At 36.4% G+C, this 21,927-nt stretch overlaps 1 protein-coding gene across 4 annotated transcripts in view; it reads left to right on the plus strand.

The window, feature by feature from the left end:
* The window catches only part of CFAP97 (cilia and flagella associated protein 97), a 28,337-nt gene that overhangs the window by 693 nt on the left and 5,717 nt on the right, over positions 1 to 21,927 (plus strand). For all 4 annotated transcript variants that reach the window (XM_085578708.1, XM_085578709.1, XM_021542171.3 and 1 more), the window contains 3 exons: positions 9,107 to 9,973; positions 10,062 to 10,133; positions 18,311 to 18,570. In XM_085578708.1, the coding sequence (XP_085434834.1) occupies positions 9,127 to 9,973; positions 10,062 to 10,133; positions 18,311 to 18,570 (1,179 nt within the window). In that variant the 5' untranslated portion in view covers positions 9,107 to 9,126. The remainder of the gene's footprint in view (positions 1 to 9,106; positions 9,974 to 10,061; positions 10,134 to 18,310; positions 18,571 to 21,927) is intronic.

Here is a 21,927-nt window from a genome sequence, read left to right on the forward strand (position 1 = left end):
TAGTGATGCCCAGATAGAGTTCAGAGGGGTGTTTTGGTTGGGCTTAATTGGTGGGAATTAAGTAAATTGGAATGATTATTGCAAACAGCTTTCCTCGAGCGTGTTAATCATCGCAAGAGTCACGTTTCCACATTTTCCTCAGAACTCCCTGTACCCAGCCAGGGCTGTGTTCTGCAGTAATGGCTCCCAAAGTGGGGCTGTAGTTTGGAAAAATAACTAGCCACCAAATCTCTTAGCCCCTCTGGATTAGGTTGGAAGTCACAAATAAGGTAGTTCTGAAACCTGGGCTCCTGTAGCAGAGAACTGAATTAATTTGACAGAGCCTCAATGAGATGCTACAACAAAATGCAATATATGTTGTCTTTGTCAAACATTGGGGTTTTTTTTCTGGAGTTTACACAGCATTTTAAAATGTAGTTCAGCATGGCATATGGCACAACTTAATTTAAAGTCACAATCTTTATGCCTGGTGGAAGTTTTTCTTTTCCAAACAGTTTTTTGAAAACTGGTTAAATTATAGTATGGAAATACTTGTACTTTTATATTCCTAGTATATAATAAAAAAATCTAGTGTTTGCATTTGGACGTGTACATGTTTTTTAATTGGGTGGTTAACATTTCTATGCAGCATTCATTAAACAGGAGAAAAATTGGGATGGAAAGAATGTAATAGAAATAGCAGTGCTAAATTTCTTTTGTATCCCTGCTTTTGCTGTAGTGAGGTGCTCAATATAGTGAATAGAATGCATTGTACACATTTTTGCTTCTTTGAAAAAATAGTTAATCTCTCCTTTTTGGAATTGTCAGTTGAGAGAGAATGAAGTTCCACAAAGTTAAAATCTTCAGTGGAGTTATTTGAAGACTAAGATTAAATTGTTGTTGCTAAAAAAATAAGTAAGCTTAAGAATGGGTTTGTGAAATAATTGGCATTTAAAAATATAGATGTCAGAGCTTTGGGCTCTGCTTCTGGAATGCTTCAATCTCTTCCAACACTTCTTCATGCTTTGGTTTTTTTTTTTTTTTTTTCCTGTAGTGCATATGTTGTTCTTTTGGTTTTCTAAACCTAGATAATACTTTAATGGTTTGGGATAGAAACCAGAGAAAGGGACTTTTAAAAATTTGGAGACATTCTATTCCTTTTCTTGGAGCTTAAAGCTCTTAAGACCTACTGGGATTTTTGTTTTGGTTTTGAGCTTGCCTGTTTTCAGAAGGGCATTCAGAAGGCCCTATGTTTCTTCATAAGACTTACATGGGCTCAGAGGGCCATCAGGACTGCTGAGCCCATTGACACTTTGAATGCAGCTGCCTAGTTGAAAGGCTTAACCCAGGTACTTTTACTTTGTAAAAGTACAAATTTTGTAGGATGGGGTAGCATGTGGTCATCTGTGGCATTGGTGACAGGATCATCTGCAAGCTTTTTAAGGTCTGCCCTTTCAGATGACGTAATATTACATCTGAAGCTTAGATGTAAGATTCCAAAAGTTAACTGGATCCTAGGTGAGCTTAGGTACTCCCTAAATTCACGGGAGAAAGACTCTTACTGCTTGTACCAGAGCTTTTTCTTAAAGCTGTTTCATTCTTTGCTTCCTGATGGTTTCCTGGTTTGACCAAGACTAGTGATAGTAATGTTCCTTGGCTAAGTTATTTTTTCCATCCAACAATTTTAACTGATGTTTAAGTCACAATTCAGTAATGAGTATTTGTGATTCTTGAGGTGTTTCATTGTAATAATAAGCACTGGAACTCCAGGAAACACATGTTATGTTAACTTTAATAGAGTCCTCTGTTTCAACATCTTACCTGCTTTTCCATACTTGATATTTTCTCCTCTGAAGAAAGGAACAAGTCACAAAAATATAATGCAAGAGATTATCTCAAGAGGTTTTTACCGTATTTGCCTCTTACATTCTGAGGAAACAGAAATATATTTAGACTCTTCCTAAGTGATATTTTTTGAAGCTGCTCTTTCCATACTGATTTAGTGACTGAATTTCTGTGCTTTCTCCTGCTCATCTGTACCAGGCAGTGCTTGTTCCTCTTGTATAGAAATATATTCACTGAAAATTAAAAATTGCATCTTATTTTCAGTGGTTGTGGCGAATGTAACTGTTACATCTGTAAAGTTGTGCGTGTTTTAAACAGTGATAATAAGCCCATCTTGTGATGGAGGGCCTTATGAAGGAAATTCTTCCAGAAACTCAGGTCTATTTGATGTGTGTTGAAGCACATCTATGCAAACAGTTAAAGGAACTGCTAATGACACGCCTATTTGTCTAAGTAGGTCGCTAAGCACACTAAACTTGTAATGTTAGAAGCATGAAAACACGGGTAGTTCAATGGGCATTTTTGTTGTGGGAGATAGTTCACGTGTTGTGCCACTTGGTAGAGATGGCCTAATATTCAGAAATATGCTGTGATTTATCTCCATCAGTAGTTTGTGGTGTATTTGATTTCTTTATGGTCCTGCCATCTGTTTCAGGATTGGCAAATGTAACTCCAGCTTTTCTTTTATGTGGCAGATATGCTGAAGATTTGCTTTAGTAAGAGCAGTTGTTTTCCTTTTTCTTGCATGCAGTTTTGAATTCCTGCACCAGACTCTTCCCCTTCAGTCGTGGATAGCCTGGTTGAATACATGTTGCCTCCAAATTTAAATCTTGATATCAGACAGAAATACTCTTCATAGATATGTACCAATATAGAAGGGGTGGGGAAAAAAAGCTGGACCTTTACTTTGCTCTTCACCATCAATACCAGGCAGTAGAGTCTGTCCTTTTCTGGACTTTTTGTACCTGTTCTATATTATCAAAAGATACAGGCTCAGGGTCACTTTTGGGAAAGATCAATACCAGTGACTGGTTTTTCCTCTAGCAGCTTGCTGCCTTTGAGTCTTTGAGGTGGCTGAAGTTGGGACTCTTCCAGGTAGTAAGAAATTGTATGGCAGCAGCCCCATGAGACTTCAGAGTGGGTGGTGTCACTTATGCTTCTAGAAGTAGAAGGCCTTCCAGAAGCTGCTGCTACTTGTATCAATCCATTTGTTATTTCTTGCCTTTGTTTTTGATTGTGATTGTAAGCTACTTCTTTTCTTCCTGGGTTTAGAGGGTTTGCAAGTAATTTTCTTGGGATTCTCAGCAATGAGTGAGTAGCCATGGTGTGTTCAGACAGACCTGATGACCATCATTACTCCCATCATTTAACTTCAGTATTCTCTGACCCAGTCTTTCTGCTCAAGAGGTCACAATGTGATGAGGTCACAAGGTCACAAGAGGCTCTTTGCTGGAGAGCCTGAAGAACAAATACTTAATGTGTTTCTATGAGTGAAGTCTTGGAGCTACAGATATGTGTTTCAGCATAATGTATTGCAGCTTTTCACAGTAGGGGAATGGCTTATTTTTGGCTCGAGAGGAAATACTTTTTTTTCGCCCTCTTTCTTCCCCCCCTCACCCCATTTCTGCCTGTTCTCTCTCCTCCATGCCTTGTACATTAACTTGAAAGCCTTTGCCCAGCAGCTGTGTGGGGCTCTTTGGTGGTCATGTGCTTCATTTGCTCTAACCATGATGGCAGTTGACTGTGTTCCAGGATTTTCTAGTGTACATTGGCCGATCTGAGTTCTTACTTGAAATAGCTGTGAGACTCAGGACTTTCTGTTGCAACTCTTTCTCGAAGACTCAAGAGTACTTTGAAGCATCTCCAGTGAGCCTACCTGTTCTGAGGGCTAATGTGGCATACTTTTGGGAGTTAATAAACTGTATCCTAGAGCATACAGGGGAAAATTCTTCTGTTATGGCCAGCAGAGAGAACTAAGGATGCAGAAGAGCTGTAGCAGTTATTGTTCTCTGAGCTTGGAAAATCAGAATGTCTGCTAAAGAGATGGGTTGTTTAATTCATTGGGCGTTTCACTTAAGGGAAGTAGTTTCCTAAGAGCTTTATCTCTTCCTTTGTATGCTTTCTTGTACTTACTAACTAATACGAAAGCTTTAATTTAAGACGAGGTAAATAGGGCTGAATATCTGTGGCTTGTCACACAGGTTTTAAGACTTATGTTTTCTCATGTTTCCCCTCTTTTGAACTAACAAACCCCCAAAAGTAGAACTTTTCTCATCTAACATTTTTACTGCTCTCTTCTAGATGTTTTCAAATTTGTCTTTTTTTGTTTGTTTGCTGGGCTTTTTTTTAAGCTTCAGTCAAAAATGAGGAAGGGAGGGAGAAGGAGCCAGGTGTGGCTCCTTTAGTATTTTCAACTTCTCCCAAGTTCACCATACAGAAGACAACTTGGCAGTCAGCAGGTTTAGGGGGGCAGGAACCCCAGAGGGGAAATAATGAGAATGTAGAATTAGAAGATTTTGGAGTGCCATAAAGAACATGTACCATTGGTAGTATAAGTCTTTTATTTAAAACACTTTCAACCTAAAACACTTTTAACCCTAAAACAGAAGGTGCCGTGATGGAACTAAATACAATATTCTATTGCTTCTGATACTTTACATGTTTTTTAATACATCCTAATATGGTGTCTCTTTTGTTGCTCTAAACATACTATTGACTCACCTTGAGTGCACTATAGCTGTGCTGTATTATGGCCTTTGTGGTCATGTACAGGATGCACACAGTAACATCAGACATTTCTTATTCAGCTCCTAGGATGTGTAAAGGTCTTGTTTTCCTCTTCTATTAAATACCAGACTCTTACGATGTTATGAAAGCATTTAGACCTTTCAGAGGACACATAGCATGCAAACTCAGAGTGTGGTGTCCTACATGCTAAGAATCTGTATTTTACCAGATAGGGAAAAAACATCTTTCCTTGGAGCATGGTTATCTGCATTCTAGGAATTTTTATGTTACAAGATCAGGAAAAAACCCCAATTGTCCTCTCCATATAAATCATCCTCTTCCTTGATTATGAAAGTAGAATGCTTAAAAGAAAAGAAAGTTGATCACTGTACAATATTCATTGTACCTGAATGTTGAATTTTTTTTCTTCTATGATTTACTTCAGTACTCTTGGATGCACAAGTTTCAGATGGTGTGCATTTTAAAAAGTGAAAGATTTAGTGGATAACTTCAATGTTTAATCAAGTTTAAAACACCTCAAATCTTTCCCTGGGTATTTAATGTACTTCATAAGTATTTGTTTTTGACATTGAAAAATGTTTTCAAAAGGTAGGATATGTTGAAAGACAAACCCACATCTATGTCTGCATCCTCATTTCATGACGTTTTATGTACCATACTACCTTTGTAGAAGATACTTCAAATTGCAGTTATGCGTAATGGCCTGGTCTTAGGCCTTGCCTACAAAAATATTTCAGGTGGTACTGTAGTTGGCAGATTTGCAGCTGGCAGGGAAAAAACAATATGCTTAGTGTGATTAGGGTCTTGATCTGTTTTTTGACATGGAGGAAGATGTCAAAATGCTGCTTGATCTTTGGGTAGTGCAGCAGCAGGCAGTGGTTGATATGTGCAGGTGCTGTGTGGTCTTTGTTCTTGCTGGGGAGACTGTGTATGTGCTCTCAGTAGGTAGTCAGACTCTGTGTGTCAACCCTCTGATGAGAAAGTGTGGGTCTCTAAAGCCCTGACAGCCAGACTGCATGTTCAGCTTGGCTGCTTGGCCACTGCTTTCTGATCTTAAATGGGTCAAGTTTGAAGGGATTATAAAGTGGTATAAAGTAGTTCTTCCTAAACTAGGAAGAGCTGCATTGAGAAAGAGACAAAGACAAAAGGGTGCACTTGGCTGTGGTATTGAGTGATTGTTACTATTGCAAGAAAAATGGGGTGAGAGGTAGAGAATTACATGGGGAGAAGAAATATTACAGTAAAAAAAGATCTGGCAAATAATTAATGGCCAGCCTGCTCTTTGGAGTTGATCATGCTTGTGTTAGAGGGTTTCATGGCAGAAAGCCACAAAAAGCATGTCGTTTTTTGGTAAATAAATACAGCGGCCACTAAAATTAGCAGTTAATGGTAAGTATTTGACTGTAATTACAGCTTTTTTGGAATTTCAGAGTGTCACTTGTTGACTCTGTGTTCTAAAAACAGGCAACATAGCAGAATACTGTATTTCTCACAGAAGTAAAATTATACTCTGTGTTATATATAAATGTCTGTGAAATTGTAAGCAGAATCAATATTGATTTAGGCATGCTTTATCATCCAAGTTATCTCTTCTGTATTGCATTGTCTTGGCAAATTCCAGCTCTGTTGCAGACACTCTCAATGCAAGAGTGAAATAGGATCTAAGAATACAATATCTTTATTTATTTCCTCTTGTGTGTTTTTATTGTAAATGACACAATTAATTATTCTTAAGTTTGTGAATGACTGACAGTGAGAGACATGGCATGTTGGTTTCCCATTAAGATGAAGGCTAAAATTGTTAAGGACTTGTACCAAAGGAGTGGAATATGCATTTGTCAGTGGAATGACTGCTGTTTCTGCTAAATATTCTCTCCTGTATTGGTGGTCACTGTCTGCAAAGCAGTGATGTCTCAGTCTTCCTAGAAATAGCCCACTGGCAGGTGAGCTGTTCCTGAATCATGTAGAGTGGGAAGATGTGTGCTGCTCTCTGGCTGGCATTAATGGAAAGGAATGTACAGGCTTGTTGCTGTCTTTTATCACCTTTTGCCAGCTCTATACTGCCCTTTTGTCTTGAGTTAAATCCCATCCTCATGTCAGAGACTGTGTGCAGAAGAGTCATCTGAGAAGCCGTGGTGTGACTACACATTATAGCTGATACTGTTAGTTCAGTCTCCTTTGTGGGCATAGCATTACATGAACTAAAATTACATGGATGTGATTACACCTCAACAAAACATTTTATTTTAAGCTATACTGAAGTTTTCAGCTATATTGAACTATCCTAGTTCATCTGCACCCACCTGCAAACCTTTTTTGCCTTGGCCCCTTATGCTCTTATGTATACAACAGTGATAACGTTATTTCAAATCTGTGTTTGAGACAAGTGAAATACACTACATGCCTGCTCTTACCAATCAGTCTAATATTTCTAGTTATGAGCTGGAGAGATGCTAGTTCCTAAAGTAATATAAGCCTTTCATCATGGAGAAGAAACGATTTTATTTTTAAACTCTACTTCCTATATTAATTTTCTTAATAGAATTGGCTTTGCTCAAGATGTACTTGCTAAATAAATAATTCATGGTCTATACTTAACAGGTTTTGTTCCCTTCTGGTTTAGATTACATGATGTAGAAAATTAAATTTAAATAATGTGTGACTCTTCTAATTGTTTTTTATTTTTCTGTTGCGTATGTTTTTATATATTAAAATGTATTATCTTTTTGGGAAGCTGCTCAAGAAAAACTTTCAGAAATCACATGATAGTTGCATGTTGCAGGCTATACAAGCTGCCTGAAGCCAGGTATCACAAGAAGTGACATGACGGGTGGAACCAATAGCACAGCAGTAATGCATCTCACCAGTGCACACAAGACGTGTAAAAACCAGGAGGAGGCAGAAGCCATGGTGCTGTGGAGAAAGCATGACATAGGCACCATCACAGAAACGTGGTGGGGTAATTGTCATGACTGGATTGCTGCAGTGGATGGTTATAAGCTCCTCAGAAGGGGCATGCAAAGAAGGAGAGGTGGTGGGGTGACCCTCTACATTAGGGAGTATTTCAGCTGTGTAGCACTCAAAGATAGTGATTATAAGGCTGAGTGCCTGTGAGTGAGAACCAGAGACATGGCCAACAAGGCAGTCATCCTGAGGGTTGTCTCTAATGGACCACCCTGCCAGGATGAAGAGGCAGATGAAGTATTCTGTAAGCAGCAGGGTGGTGTTTCATGATGGCTAGTGCCTGTTCCTGTTCAAGACTTTAACTTGCTGGATATCTGCATTTCCAAAAGTGTTTTACTCCTTTGTTTTTTGTTTTTTTAAAGCACTCCTTAGGTGCTTTAGAGAGTTATCTTTGAGGTCTTCAAAATTGATCTCTGCTTCTGTTGCGCAATAGTGTTTTCAGCTTTATACAATAGCTAACCAGAATAAGACTCCTTTCAGTTCTTTGGCTTTGTGATTCTTAAAACCATAGGAGATTCCAGAATTTCTGGTTTTATGTTGTGATTTGAGGAGCATGTTTTCAATTCCTCTTAACTAGTGTTATTTGAGAAGTGGCAAAATATCTGAGTGACCTTTAAAAATTCTGTATTTTTAAGTCATGTTTAACTAGAACCTTACCTGGAAATTCCTTTTTTCTACCTTTGTTTGCCATAGCAACAAACTATATGTGGTTTAAGTGAGACCATCTGTTTTGTAAAATATTCTGGTTCTCTGGCCTTGTATAGTTGCTTCCACTGTCTTTGTGTTTGGTTTTGTTACATATTTATGGATTGTAGCTTACTAAATTGTTTCAACAGTGACATCTGTTGTAAAGAGTAGGAGAAAAGGGCCTCTGGCTAGATGGGACTGGTAGTCTTTGATACTGGATAATTTTGTTTGTTTGAATTAAGTTTCCTTCCTGTGCTCTGGAGTGTGAGTTACAGGAGACTGCCATGAAAAGCAGGCTCCTTGTCCACACTAAAACATGAACACTGACATGTGGGTCCTGGTACAATGTAACCATGGAGCTATGGCTTTTTGAATGTAAATTGAAATTTCTCCTAATTTTAAGTACTGAAAGTCTGCAGTGTGTATGGCTATGTCAACCAAGATGGTGACTAGGTGACCACTGTATATAAATAAGGTTTGCAATATAAAATTCCAAGTAATGATGACTCCTAAGTGGCTTTAGCTTCAAATGGCTCTACCTTAAAGGGAAAAAATAACACATGTTAATTGCTTGTTTGTAATGGTTAAGATTTTTTAGCCCCTAATAGTGTTTGACAAATTTGCTTAGAAGTAGTAGTTTTGAAATTGTGATGGGTTGGCTTAAGTAAAGTTTTCTGGTCTAACATATGAGCTGTGTGCAATAAGGTGGCACTAAATTTTTTTACTGGGCTCACTATGGAATTGTCTCTAGCAACTTCATGTAATTAATTGCAGAATTATAAATGCCTAGAGCTAAAAGAGTGAAGAGCAAAACTATTATACTGAAAGTGTATTTGGATCTGTTTTTACACAAATATTTGGAAATGTTTTCTGATGCTTGCAGGTGGCACTTCATATTTCATTATGGATCGTTTTGAAGACGTATCAGATGGTGAAGTGGATCATGCCTTCTTTGACAGTGACTTTGAGGAAGAGAAAAAGAAAGCTGAAGAAAATGGTGAATATATAGAGAAAGAAAATACAAAGGCAGCTATTGCAGACACTGATCTGGTTTCTAATTCAAAGGATAAAAAATGTTGTGAGGAGAAAACTGAAGAAAAGAAGATAGATTTGCAAAGGGATCAGTCCCTAGAAAATAGCAAAGAACCTTTTGAAGATGCTTCCTCTTTGACAGTTTCTCCAGTTGCAGAGAATGCAGGTACATCTGGAATAACACCTGCAGCAACAGAGGAGATTGCCCCTGCTGGAATTCCTAAAATAGTTAAAGAAGGTGAAGAAGATTACTATACAGATGAAGAAGATAGTAGTGATGATGGCAAAAAACAGGTTAGACCGAAGTCAGCTAAGCAACCAAACAACATAAAAAAGGCTAGCAAAAAATATACTGTCAGCTCCTCCTCTTCTTCTTCCTCCTCCTCATCTTCCTCATCATCATCCTCAAGCTCAGATACAGATGGTTCTGACACAGATTCTGATAGCTGTTTATCAGATTTATCGCGTTCTTCCCCAGAAAGGAATGCTTGTAGAAATGCTCTTCTGTCTCCGAAACAAAAATTCAAGTCAGCAATGAAATTAGCAGAAGGAAAACCACAGCTTGGTGATGACCTGGAGGAGTCTGAAGACACAGTGACTGATGTAACACCTCTGTCAACTCCAGACATCAGTCCTATCCAGTCTTTTGAATTTGTAGCATCAAATGATAAGAAACTAAAAGTAAAGAGACAGGAAAATGTGAACCAAGAATTATATGGTAATTTGGAGAATTTAAGTACGACACTAAATGTGCAAAACCTATAGGGCTGGGAAATTCAATCTTATATCTGTATTTTTTTCATTAGATTCCGAGTTTGATCGCAGATATAGTCGAAAAGTATTGCATGATGCCATGGACCTGAATCAGCTTCTGAAAGGTGATTTTTTTATAAACCTTTTTATATCTTTATAGAAATACAACATCTGCCAGTTGTTGAGAACAGCTGTGCTCTAATACACATAGAGAGTGGAGTTTTCATATGCCACGTGTATTTTTAATACTGGTTGCTGTTTAAGTGGTATTGATCTAATTCTTTGAATTCTTCTCTATGTAATAGTACTGATTCTGCGGTAGAGAAAAGAAGCATGCATTGGTTTGCATCTACCTAGAAGTAAGATACACAGGGCAAATCTTAAAAATATTTGAAATATTAATAAATTGGACAATAAAACTGCACATGTATTTTAAGGTGTACTGGACTATGGCACAATTTAATATCTAAATTAAAACATCAACCTTTCTGTTGAAAGGCTGGATTATCAACCTCCAAAACTGAAAGACAATGCAAAATTTCATTGCATTATAAATGGTATTCATATACTTAAACTTCTAGTACCTTTTTGATAATTAAACAAAAGCATTTGAAATTATTTTCTGAGCTAGGTGTCTGCCTTCTATAATACTATTGGTTGAGTAAAGGTATTTTAAAAAGAAAAATAGCAGATAATCTTTACTAAAACTCGAGGGGTTGTTTCTGGCTAATAGACTTTAAAAATCTTAATAATGAAGGCTAAGAAAATTTGCAATCTCTTTCCTTGTATTCATTGTACACCTTCATTATATGGGATGAGAATGCCCTTGATGATCTGATAGGCATACTTTAAGGTCTACATGGTGCTTTTGCATTTGTTTTCATGGCCCAGAGTTTTCAGTACTAAAATCTGTGGAATAAAAAAAGGCTTGAGTCAAGAAATCTACTGATCTCAGGTGAGGAAAGCCTCTTACAGTTTAGCTCTAGTACATTCCAAGCCAGGTTTGCTGTGTTGAAGTAAGACTGGCACAACTAAAACTGCACGTATTGTGTTTCTTCACTTTGTACCTTGCCAGACACAGCTTCTAGTGCATAAGGATTTAGAATGTATTGAACACATGGTTTAACTTGCCTATTAAGTAAAAACTGAGATTTTACTTGTATGGAAATTTTTCTGATTTTAAGAAAAGCATCGCTAGTCATCAAGAAGGGTAGAGCTTTTTCTCATCTCTGTCAGTACTTGTGCTTCAGTCATTCTTTCATACTAGAAACAATTCCAACCAGTTGTCAAAACATGATGTCAGAAGAATTGTTGCTAGGCAATTGAAATTATGATGTCCTATGTCCTTATTTGTTCCCTGTTAGCAAGAAGCTATTTAATAACCAGTGATTACCAATGGATTCATCTCATCCCTAAAACAAATGGGTAGTATTGCTCAGAAGTAGGTATTCTCAGAGATGAATCTCTGTTGGGGAGAAGAATTTTTTTCTCAAAACTGAAAACTAGTTCTAAATAACAATAATAAAGGTAGAGTAATGAGTAGAATTCATATGGTCTAGCAGCTAATGTTCCTGATTAATGTGTATATTACTCCCAAGTGCCTCTATATCGGCAAGCAGAACATAGCTTAATTAGTTTGGGCATTTTGAAGTTTAAATTGGGCAGAATTATTAATGGTGGAAAGTAACTAGTCGGAAAATAGGAGCTTATCTTATTCCGAGTTATTGCTTGCAGATTTTTTTGTACACATAGGGGAAAAAAAGTGCAAATAATTTTCCCCCACCCATCAGTCTCCATTAAATGTTCATCAGAACTGCATAGGCCTATGGTTGTTCTTGATAAAAGCCAAATTTTCTTTTCTGCATTTCTTAATAAGGTAAAATCTCACAAATAAAGTAGTTCTAGTTGGGAGTCTCAGTCTCCCTGTTCTGTATTGCACTATGATTGTATTTAGATGGGTAGAGCTGATAGCAAGTTTGATTATCAATTTTCAGGTAGAAATACAGTTTTTCTGTTGTTTCATGATGTTATATAGATCTTTGTATGTAATTGTTTTGTGATTCCATTATGTTTCCATTTTGCTATCTACCTTAAAGATATTTCAGAAAATTAGTAACTGAAAGCAATATTCTAAACCCACAGTAATAAAAAATGTTGGACTTATTTCCTGTGCTATACTCTTGGGTAATCTGAACACAAAAAGGGAATTAAGAATGGCAATGCAAAGAAATAGATAGTAAAAGATTGTTTTTGAGGGTAATTTCATAAATCACTGTGCTAGAAAGCTGGGAATAAATTGGAAAATTTTCTGATGCTATTTTGCTTGATCCTATGTTGTGATGATTATGCAGATAAAGAGATGGGTTAAATATATGAGTGTGAACTAAGCACTCATCTATCTCAACCCATTGTGCTACAGATTTGCTCTCTCTTTAGAGAGATCTTGTGATTTTTGTAGTCCAGAACAGTTGTCTGCTAAAATTGCTCTGTATCTCTTTATCTAAGTTTGTTTGGTATGAATACAATAGGATAGCATGAGGTATATACATTGCTAAAGAATTTAGTACTTTGTGTTTTCTTCTCTGTAAAATGAGGTTGAGACCTGCTTATTTTACCGAAGTGTCTGTGAGAATTAGTCTGTAAATCCATGGTATTAGCTATTATTAACTTGAGGAGGCGGTGTGGTGGGGTAAGTAGGGCAATTGGCCGCGGACTAAAGTTCTGTCCTTGAAGCTCTCACTGACCTCCGTTCTGATAAATCTTTTTACCTCTTCTATACCTTAGATTTTTAAAATAGAGGTTCCTTTGTGAGAAGCTCTGTAATATAAATATCAAAAGCTCTGTGTTTCTGAATAGAATCTATTGTAGAAAATTAAATAGTGGCTTCAACTGAACATGAAGCAATCATTTTAACTTTTCATATAATTTGTCACTCAGGAAATGGAACAAGTTTTGATAACTGAAACTTTGTTCTCTTTAGGGATATGTTATCTGTGTGCTCATGCATGCTGAACTAGTGTATGTGTAGAAAAGCTGCTAAGCCATATCTAAATTTAAAGTAGACTCTACAATATACCAAAACAGTAGAGCTGAACTAAGCATATATAGCTTTTCTTCAGAATTCATTTAGTGTGTATGTTCAGAGTTTGAATTAATTTTCTATATGTATGTCTATTCATATGCTTGGTTTTTCACAGGCCTAGAAACTAATTTTGAGATAGAAGAACAATTCCTAATTTATTCATATATTTAGAGTTTGAAAAGAGATTGAAAATCTGTGAGATTATGGAGAGATGCCTGCTTCCCCAATGTTGATAAGAAACTTTGTAATTATGGGGAAAAAAAGTCCAGCGCCTGTAAGATATCTTTCTTATGATATCAAGAGATAACTAGCAACCCTGTTTAAGCATGTTTAAATAGGAACATTTTACCTGAAAAGGACATTCTCCTTTTCTTAAAAGAAAAACACCAAATCTCCGAAATCTCCTATAAAGAGCTCTGTGGCCTGCAATAATGGATGTTATAGGAAGTATTTGTTTATAGAGATACCACAGGGAAATAGTTTCACTCTTAAACTTCTATATATTGATGAAGAACTTTGATTTATTTAATCCTTTTGTACTTTTCAAATGTGATAAACATGTGGTAGTGTAGCAATATAAAATAAAATATCAGTCAAGTGTAAGCATTGAAGCAATTTGTATTTGGATTCCAAATGAGACACTGAAACATGCATGATTTTGATTTTAGCCTTAATACTGTTAGGATGACTGTATCATCCTGTCCTAATGTATTTGACTTGCTAATTATAAGTTATATTTTATATAAGGTTTGACCTTTCTTATTCTGTAAGGTTCTTTCAATGCTTAGAAGTGAAAAGAAATAAACAGCTTGTTTATGCCTTAAAAAAAAGTCAGGTATCTCTCCATGGAAACCAGCTTTCATAGAAATCCTGTGAATAGCAGGAAATTTTCTTTTCCTGCTTACCAGCATATGAGAAGTAGACTGCACACTGTGCAAGTTGTTATGCAAACGCTGCTGCTTAATTATCATCTATCCCAAGTTATATTTAAGGTCTGACTGACAATGAAAATAGCTAGTGGTTTAGTTAAATTACTAATTACCCACTGATAGAATATGTATATGATAGGTAAATCATATTTCATTGTCCCAAGACTTACAAACTCTTTAGAAACTTAAATCATAACCTTAAAACTGTAGTTTTATTTCATGTCCTCAGTGGCTGCTGCAAAAATAGTGAGGTAAACCATTCATGCACTTAGGCTTTGTGATTAAAGAGTAGTGTGGGTGCATTGATGAATAAATCATTGAAATAACTATGAAACTCAAACACCTGAGTTATATAACATGAACCGTACTACCAGTATTTAACAGCATTTGGAATCTTACTTTTTTTTTTTTTTTTGCTTATTTATGGTGAATTGTTTCTGGTTTTGTGGGCATGTGCTGACCTCACTTAGACACCTACTGTCTTTGCCATGAAAGCAATGTTGCCAGTGAGTGGTAGTATGCATTCAGTGCATATTGGACATAAATTCCTGCTGTGGATTACCTCATTTTCTGTCATAGCAAGTGTGTGGAGAATTGGAGTATGATGCTGTATAAATGGTGCTTTGCAGAAGCAGGTTGGACAGATTTTCAGTCAGATGACTGGAAGCAGTGGCAACTATAACTGCTGATTTGAAATTCAGAGGTCAGAAGTGTCCTTCTGATCCATGGGAGACCTACAGAAGTTTTTCCCCCCTGCTTTCTAGATTGCTTCTGTGATTTATTTGAATATCATTTAAGGAGTGGTGATTTCTTCTGCTTGTTTTGTTAGGAACATGCATGCTGTAGTATTAGTGATGCTCTTTCACAAAAATTATGCAGTATGCATTGTGTTGTCTTGTTTTTCTACTAAGCTTTAGACTCTCCTGTGACACAGTTCCTATGCAGATCAGCGTTGCATTTGTGTGGTTTAAAAAAGACTGTCTATAGGTAGGGTCCAGTAAGTTATGGTTTGCTTTGCTGTGGTGTTGGCAGATTAAATTCTTCCTGAACATAGATCTCAACCAAGTAAAACATAGCTCCACTTAACTAACAGCTTGAAGAACAATAAACCAGGTACTTTTACTGTGTTACCTGATCTAATGCTTTGGTGTATTGCAGCAGCATTGCAGCAAAAAGCTAGTTGTGAAGTTTCAAATGGGTCATATAGAAAGCTAACAATAAAACTATCATTTGAGGAACTGGAGAGTTTTAGATTGCTGTTTTAATTCCCTCCCCTTGAAAAAACACTTGCTGCTGCATGTGTTGTATTAGGACTGAATTTCTGATGCAAAATTAAAGAGTCTTCTGTAATTTAGCCATCTGCCCATAGTTTATTTACTGGGTTTTGGCAGTTGTTCGCTAAGGCTTCACTGAATAACTTCACAACAGAACCTTTGTGGTGTTCTTAATTCTTTCACTGTATTAATATATTTTTCTTGAGTTGTGATAAATTCAATATTATGACTGTTAGCAAGCTCTCAACCTCAAGAGTTGCCAGAAAGCTGTTGCCAGTAGTGAAGTCAGTTTCTACGTTAGGAATAAATAAATAATAAGGAGGCTAAGAATGAACAACATACAGAAGAAAGTGGGATGAAGTTTCTTCTTGCTTGACACAAGTGGGAAAGACTGTCTTTGTGGTGAGGTGATAAAAGGTATGGATGAAGCACTGTAGAAGTTATATATATTCAAAGGAAAAAGGCTAAGGAAAGGAAGAAGAGATTAATGAAAAAAGGTAAAGTCTGTGTGTTGAGGGGGGAATGTGACTGAAGAAGCTGGAAGATGAGAGTAAAGTTAGTAAAATTTTGTCCTTATGTATATAAGAAGTAATATCCAGTAGAGTAGTGTGTGGATATGTACATAGATAGGTATTCACTCTAATTGCCTGGGAGCTTCTGGTAATATAGGGGGTGTTTAATGCTACATAAGTTGCATATCACTATCCCCTGGAGATCTGAGTGACAACGAAGTAATGCAGTGCTTGTTGAACCCTGTGTGTAGCAATTTTTTCGGGGTTCCTTGAATCATTGTTTCTAGTAGCATTTACTGCCCAGCTTTTGTTCCATGTCATTGTTCTGGTTTTATTTTTTCATCACACCTAACAGCAGTTTATCAGAAAAGTGAACAAGTCAGAAAATAGGTAGTAATTACCTTGAAGCTTTTTTTAATCTCTCTCCTGGCTATAGTTCATAGTTATTTCAAAAGTATATACAGTCTCTGCCAAAGTACAACCTGCTATCTAATAGTGAATTAAGAGTCACTGACCAGTGAAGGTATGAAACATGTATTTGTACCTGAAAAAGTCTTTATCCAGAATGCCATTGCTTTAAATTGATTTTGACTAGTTGGCACCTTCCACAGAGGCAAAATAACTGCTGGAAATTTGTGCTGACAGTCATTCAGAAATTTAAATGTCTCTTGTAATAGACTTCATCATCAATAGCGTTGGTGCCACAAGGCTAGGTCAAGACTTGAGTTTAACAACTGCTCTTTGTCTCAACTCGATTTCCACTTTTGCATATAATGTGCAGTCCTCTTTAACCCATGAGATGCTACAGGTATAAGGCAAAAGGTCAAATTACCTTTCATAGCTCCATAATAATACAATTATCAATTATGTAATAGATCTTCAGATAGTTGTTCAATTTACTTTCTTCTAGTTGTATTCTGCAGTGCTGATTTTACTTCTTCCAATAAAGACATTCTAAAATATTTTCTACTGAGGTGTATGCTGCAGATTGATAAGAGTTGTGTGGCTTTAGTTATTTTCTTTGCATTTCTCTTTGTCCCTTGTAGGCTTATCCAGATGAGTCTCATTCCAGGTTTGTCTTATCTAATGGTGTTGATGGGTGTACTAGTTTTACGTTGAGAATAACTTACTAAACTGTAGACATGTTTCTCAAGACATTTATATTGCATTAACCTGTTTGTTGGCACACTTGATCTGTGCTGGTTTGCTTTGTGTCTTGGTTTTGAGGTGATTTGCATCTTCTCTTGACAAACAAAAGCAGAATTTGCTAATGTGAGCAGCCTCACAGAGCTGCCTAGAAACAGTTATTGTGTGTATTGGCTAGCATGCCGATAGCACAAGTTTACTAATTTCCAGATAAATGTTGAAATTCGGTGTTTGGGGTTTTACATTTTGAATACTGTTCTTAAATTTCTCAAAGACAGTAGCAATATTTACTTGCATCAATTCTGAAATAAAATCAGTTGAGATACTGCAATAAATATTCCATTTCATTTTGAAGTAAGAAAATTGTTTTCATTCTTTGAGTTTTTTTCACTGTTTGGCTGCCAGGCTGCCTCAGACATCTCTTGCAAACAAATTGCTAATGCAGAAATGTTTGCTATGGAAATATTGTTGCCTGCCTCGGTGTTTGGTTTTTTGGTTGTATTTTTTTCTGCTTTGGATGCTTGTTTTACCTGTGTGGGACTTCCAGGGGTAAGAGTGAGGGATGTCTTCTGAAGGCACAGTGATATTGGAGGAGTGTGGGGAATGACACAAGTAAGGCTTTTTTGTCTGTGTCTTAGCTCCAAAAATCTGTGTAATCTAACCAGATAATGTACTGCAGATAACGCAGTGGTTTGATGGGGTAACACCATGACAGCAAAACCCTTACACAGCAGTTGCCAGATGACCTGCTGCAGAGCTTTAGAAAGCAAAGGTTTAGAAATAGGTCAACAGCAAAGCTCCAGTGGAACTGTAATAAATATAGCTGGCTCTGGCTAAGAGTGAACTTTTCCAGTTATCTTGCAATTGTGCACATCAAGTTGCTGTGTATTTTTAAGCGTGCATTCTTTGTATTGAAACCTTACTGTCGTGATTTGATGTTTGCTTACTCTTTTAAATTTCTATGCCCCAGTAATTTTTCTTTTGTTATATGTGTTCACTCATTTCTCTCCATCCATTAAATTTACTTTTCATCATTCCTTTTGCATTCCCTCCACCAACATGATGTAATTGCTTTAGGAGTTAAGTATCAACAAAATCACTTCAGGAAGTGCAGTTTGTGCCTCTGAGTCAGTCTTCCCCAGTGTAAGTTTTCTGTCTGAAACATTATATCTATTCTGCCTCTTAACTGAGATAGATACATCAGATAAACTTGGGAGCAAAGTTTAAAACTTTTATGTACAAACATCTAAATACTAATTTATGTTTTAATTCACTAAATACTAGTTTATGTTTAGTCCTGGGTTCCTGAAGCTGTGTTTTCTAATCTGCTTGTTTATTTCACCTTTTGCTATTTTAAAGCTTTCTTACAGTTGGATAAAAATGAACAAAAACTAACCATCGATCAGCCATCTAAAGGAATAAGGAAAAATTACTCTTTCACAAATGAAGAAGTAAGGCAGATTGATCGGGAAAACCAGCGGTTGCTAAAAGAGCTGTCCAGACAGTCTGCAAGGCCAAGGAGAAGCAGCACGTTGAAGGTGTCTGTACCACCGCCTAGATTGTACCACAGTGCCCTCAACAGGCACAAAGAGCAGCAAAGAATTGAAAGAGAAAACCTGGTAAGTTTTGAGGATGTGGATCAGTAAATTGAGGAGGACTATCTCTTGTCAGATGAGCTGTTGCTAAATATTTAGAAGATTGAGGAGGCAGCACATGTGCATTTACTGCAGTAAGTCTTCAATAAATTTCCATTACTGTGGTGTTGGCATAATTGTTCCTGTGGGTGAGTTTCTTAGATTTTCAGGAGAGAGGTTAATAATGGGCTTTCTTTCAGATGGAAGTAGATTTTAGTTTATATGCATTTGCTCTACTTTGGTATCATTTAAGAGGAAGGACTGTTATTGTTAGCACACTCAAAATACTGGATAGCAGTCTGACTGTTCATTCTGCTTCATGCATCATAACTACTAGTTTCCCAAAAACAGGCTTGCATAAAATAACCAATATAATAGCATCAAACTCATATTTGAAATACAGAGGATACAAAGTCAATGTCAGTTTTGGTTTTTGGCTTATGGCTACCTCAGTCTTTGAATATTGTTGCACTCTGATTGCCATGGTGTAATGGCAATTACAATAGCTTTACTGGAAAACAAAAATTCAGACACATTTGTAGGGATATTGCCAGAATTCTCAAATAATAGAAGTAAAACTGGTTTGAATAAGGTACTTTTAGTAATTGAATTGTAATACATAGATGTAATAACATTTTCTTATTTCCTATATTTTTATCAGTGTGTTTGAAAAAGACATACAATTATAGTTAAAATAATTGGAAAATGTATACTGGAATTAATTTATTACTTTTGACCTTCTGTGTAAGTATAGGCTGCAGTTTACATTTCTATACCCATAGAGATACAGATTCAACATGGAGAAAGTCTGATTGCCCTGTTTGGCAAAATCTGTTAGGTTTTCATTCTTCCAGCTTTGAGACAACTGGATTTTTAAAACTTTGCAAATTAGGAAACTTTCTCCCCTAGCTCCACTAGACTGCAGTTCACATACTTTAAAGTCAGAAAGAATTTAGCACAAAATACTGTTATAGATGTGTGATATTTGTTATTGGCTGGGGAAGAAATGCGTTTAGGTTGGTAGGAGGGTGTTGGTGGTGTTTATTTCAAATGTTGAAAACAGGTCTTGCTACACCACATGAATCTTGTTAACATGTTCTTAGGTAAAAGGGAGGAAGTGCTGTGTCACAGTGCCTCAGGATATAACAGTTCTATGCTGTACTGCATAACAATTGATTACAGTAAATGAATATATAGGATATTTTGAAATACACTTCTTTTTACTCAAAGCCACAACCCCTTTCTCTTGTGAGATATTGCAGTGTTGGTTCAAGATTGTCTTGCCTTTGCAACTTTTGGATCAAAAATGCAACAGACCTAAACACATAGTCATTTCACATATCTCTGCTTTAGGACATATTGGAGATGAATGGTGGTTGCATGAAGTCCAAGAAATAGTACTGTTCATTTACTTATGTATAGGTTAGTCGTTGTCAGCAATGTGGGTGGATGTGTTTGATATGAGGATTAATGTTAGGACATTGTGTTAGTTCAGACTATAAAAGCATTTGGTTTATTCTGATCACCAAACTCGGGATGATATATTCTGTTCTTCTTTTTGGATCAGTGATTCATCAATGCAGCTCTTCTTTTTTATTTAACTTTGCTATAATTTTTTAGAAAGTTAGAAATTGTTTATATTTTTATTCTGTTTTAAGTGTATGAACCCTTAGAGCATCACAATTTTAGCATACTGATTTTTTTACCACTTCCTTTTGAGATTACAGGTGTGACATATTTTTTTCTGAGACTGCAAATGAAAGAGCAGCCTTACCCTGCTCATTGATGTTTTGTTTTTTTTTTTTTTTTTTTTTTGATTGGTAAAAGTATGTGCTTTATGCATCTGTTTTCTTCTGGTCAGCAGCTTTCCACACCTTCATAAATTTAAAGATGTGGAATTGGTGGCATTCTGTGGAACTTATCAATCTTTCTTCTCTTACTTTTTGGGTATCTTTTTTTTTTTATACAAGGCCTGAGGGTACTGCATAGAGGATATGGTGTTTAATACACCTTTGTGGAATGTTTGTTGGAGAAGGATGCAGAGTTTTGTAAATAATTCAATAATAGAAATCTACAACAGTAGTCTGTTCAGGGGGTTAAAGAGTTTTGATGCAGAGATTTTTTTTGCTGGTGTTGGCACAACTTTTATAATTTCTTGTTATGAGGTTAACAACTTGTCTATGGAAAATGTTCATTAGTTCCACCAGAACATTCTTGGAGTAATGCCTGTACTTACTGTTAATCAGAAAGATTGATTTATCTTGCAGGCATTTAGTATCAGAGATGATGCAGGAAAGTAAGTAAAATCTTAGGAAATTAGAGAGGAATCTGAGCAGTTTTGTGCTCCCTAGCTTTGTTAAAGGGTGCCAGGAGGTACAGGAAACATACATCGTTCCCACAGACTGTGTTAGAAAGAGCAATGATGGAATAAAAAGATGCATTGTTCTGATATACAGTAGTTCTAAAATACTGATTAGCAATTTATGGAAAAAGCACAATGAGCAAGACAGATGACTGCTAAAATTAATGCCAGAATTTTGTAATTGCTGCTTTTGACTGTGCTTTCATAAATGGAACTTGCTAGCTTTTCAGAGCAAGCAAGATCAGAGTGTGTCTCTTGCCAATAGAGGATGCTGTTGATTCAGAGAACATTCTACTCTTGTGTTTGAAAATAATTTCAATCCCTCTTCTTCAGTGGAAGGGAATTTAAGTGTGACTGATGTGTTACTTTGTTCCAATGTCTGTATATGTGTGTGTCTATCTGTATTGATAAAGTAATCATTTTCACCAGTGTAAATAAGATACTGAACTTAATAGACTCTATGCCATTGAAACTTTTAATGGTTTATTGTTGGTTTTTTATTGGTTTATTATTAATGTAATGCCTGGCATTGCATTAATATACAGGTAAGTGTTTGGGGTCCTTAAAATACTGGTTTGCAGTAAGCCCATCATTCTTCAGTCACTTCATCAGAACTTGGAAGATATTCATATCTTTGTGTTTTCTGGTGGGTTTTTTATATTATTATTATATTATTAATTTTGACTAGGATTGATTACCTCAGTGAGCTAAGCTGCTATGTTCAGTCAAGTTCCGAGGGAACAGTGACCTTTTGAGTTCACATTGGAATTTTGCTGGAAGATCTCAGCAGCTGTGGTAAAGGCAGTTCTCAAACTTTAGCTCAGGAGGGATAAGGGTGTTCCTTTTTTGTAGATATTTGGTCTTTCCATGCATTCCTGCATATTCTTCCTATTCCTCATGCTGTTATGGCTCTCTGCACATAGAAGTCCATGTTCTTCATTCCCTCACATCTTAGGAAAGTTCTGAATACTTTGCAAAGT

This window comes from Lonchura striata, chromosome 4 (genome assembly GCF_050655825.1).
Source record: "Lonchura striata isolate lonStrDom1 chromosome 4, ASM5065582v1, whole genome shotgun sequence".
NCBI classification, from domain to species: domain Eukaryota; kingdom Metazoa; phylum Chordata; class Aves; order Passeriformes; family Estrildidae; genus Lonchura; species Lonchura striata.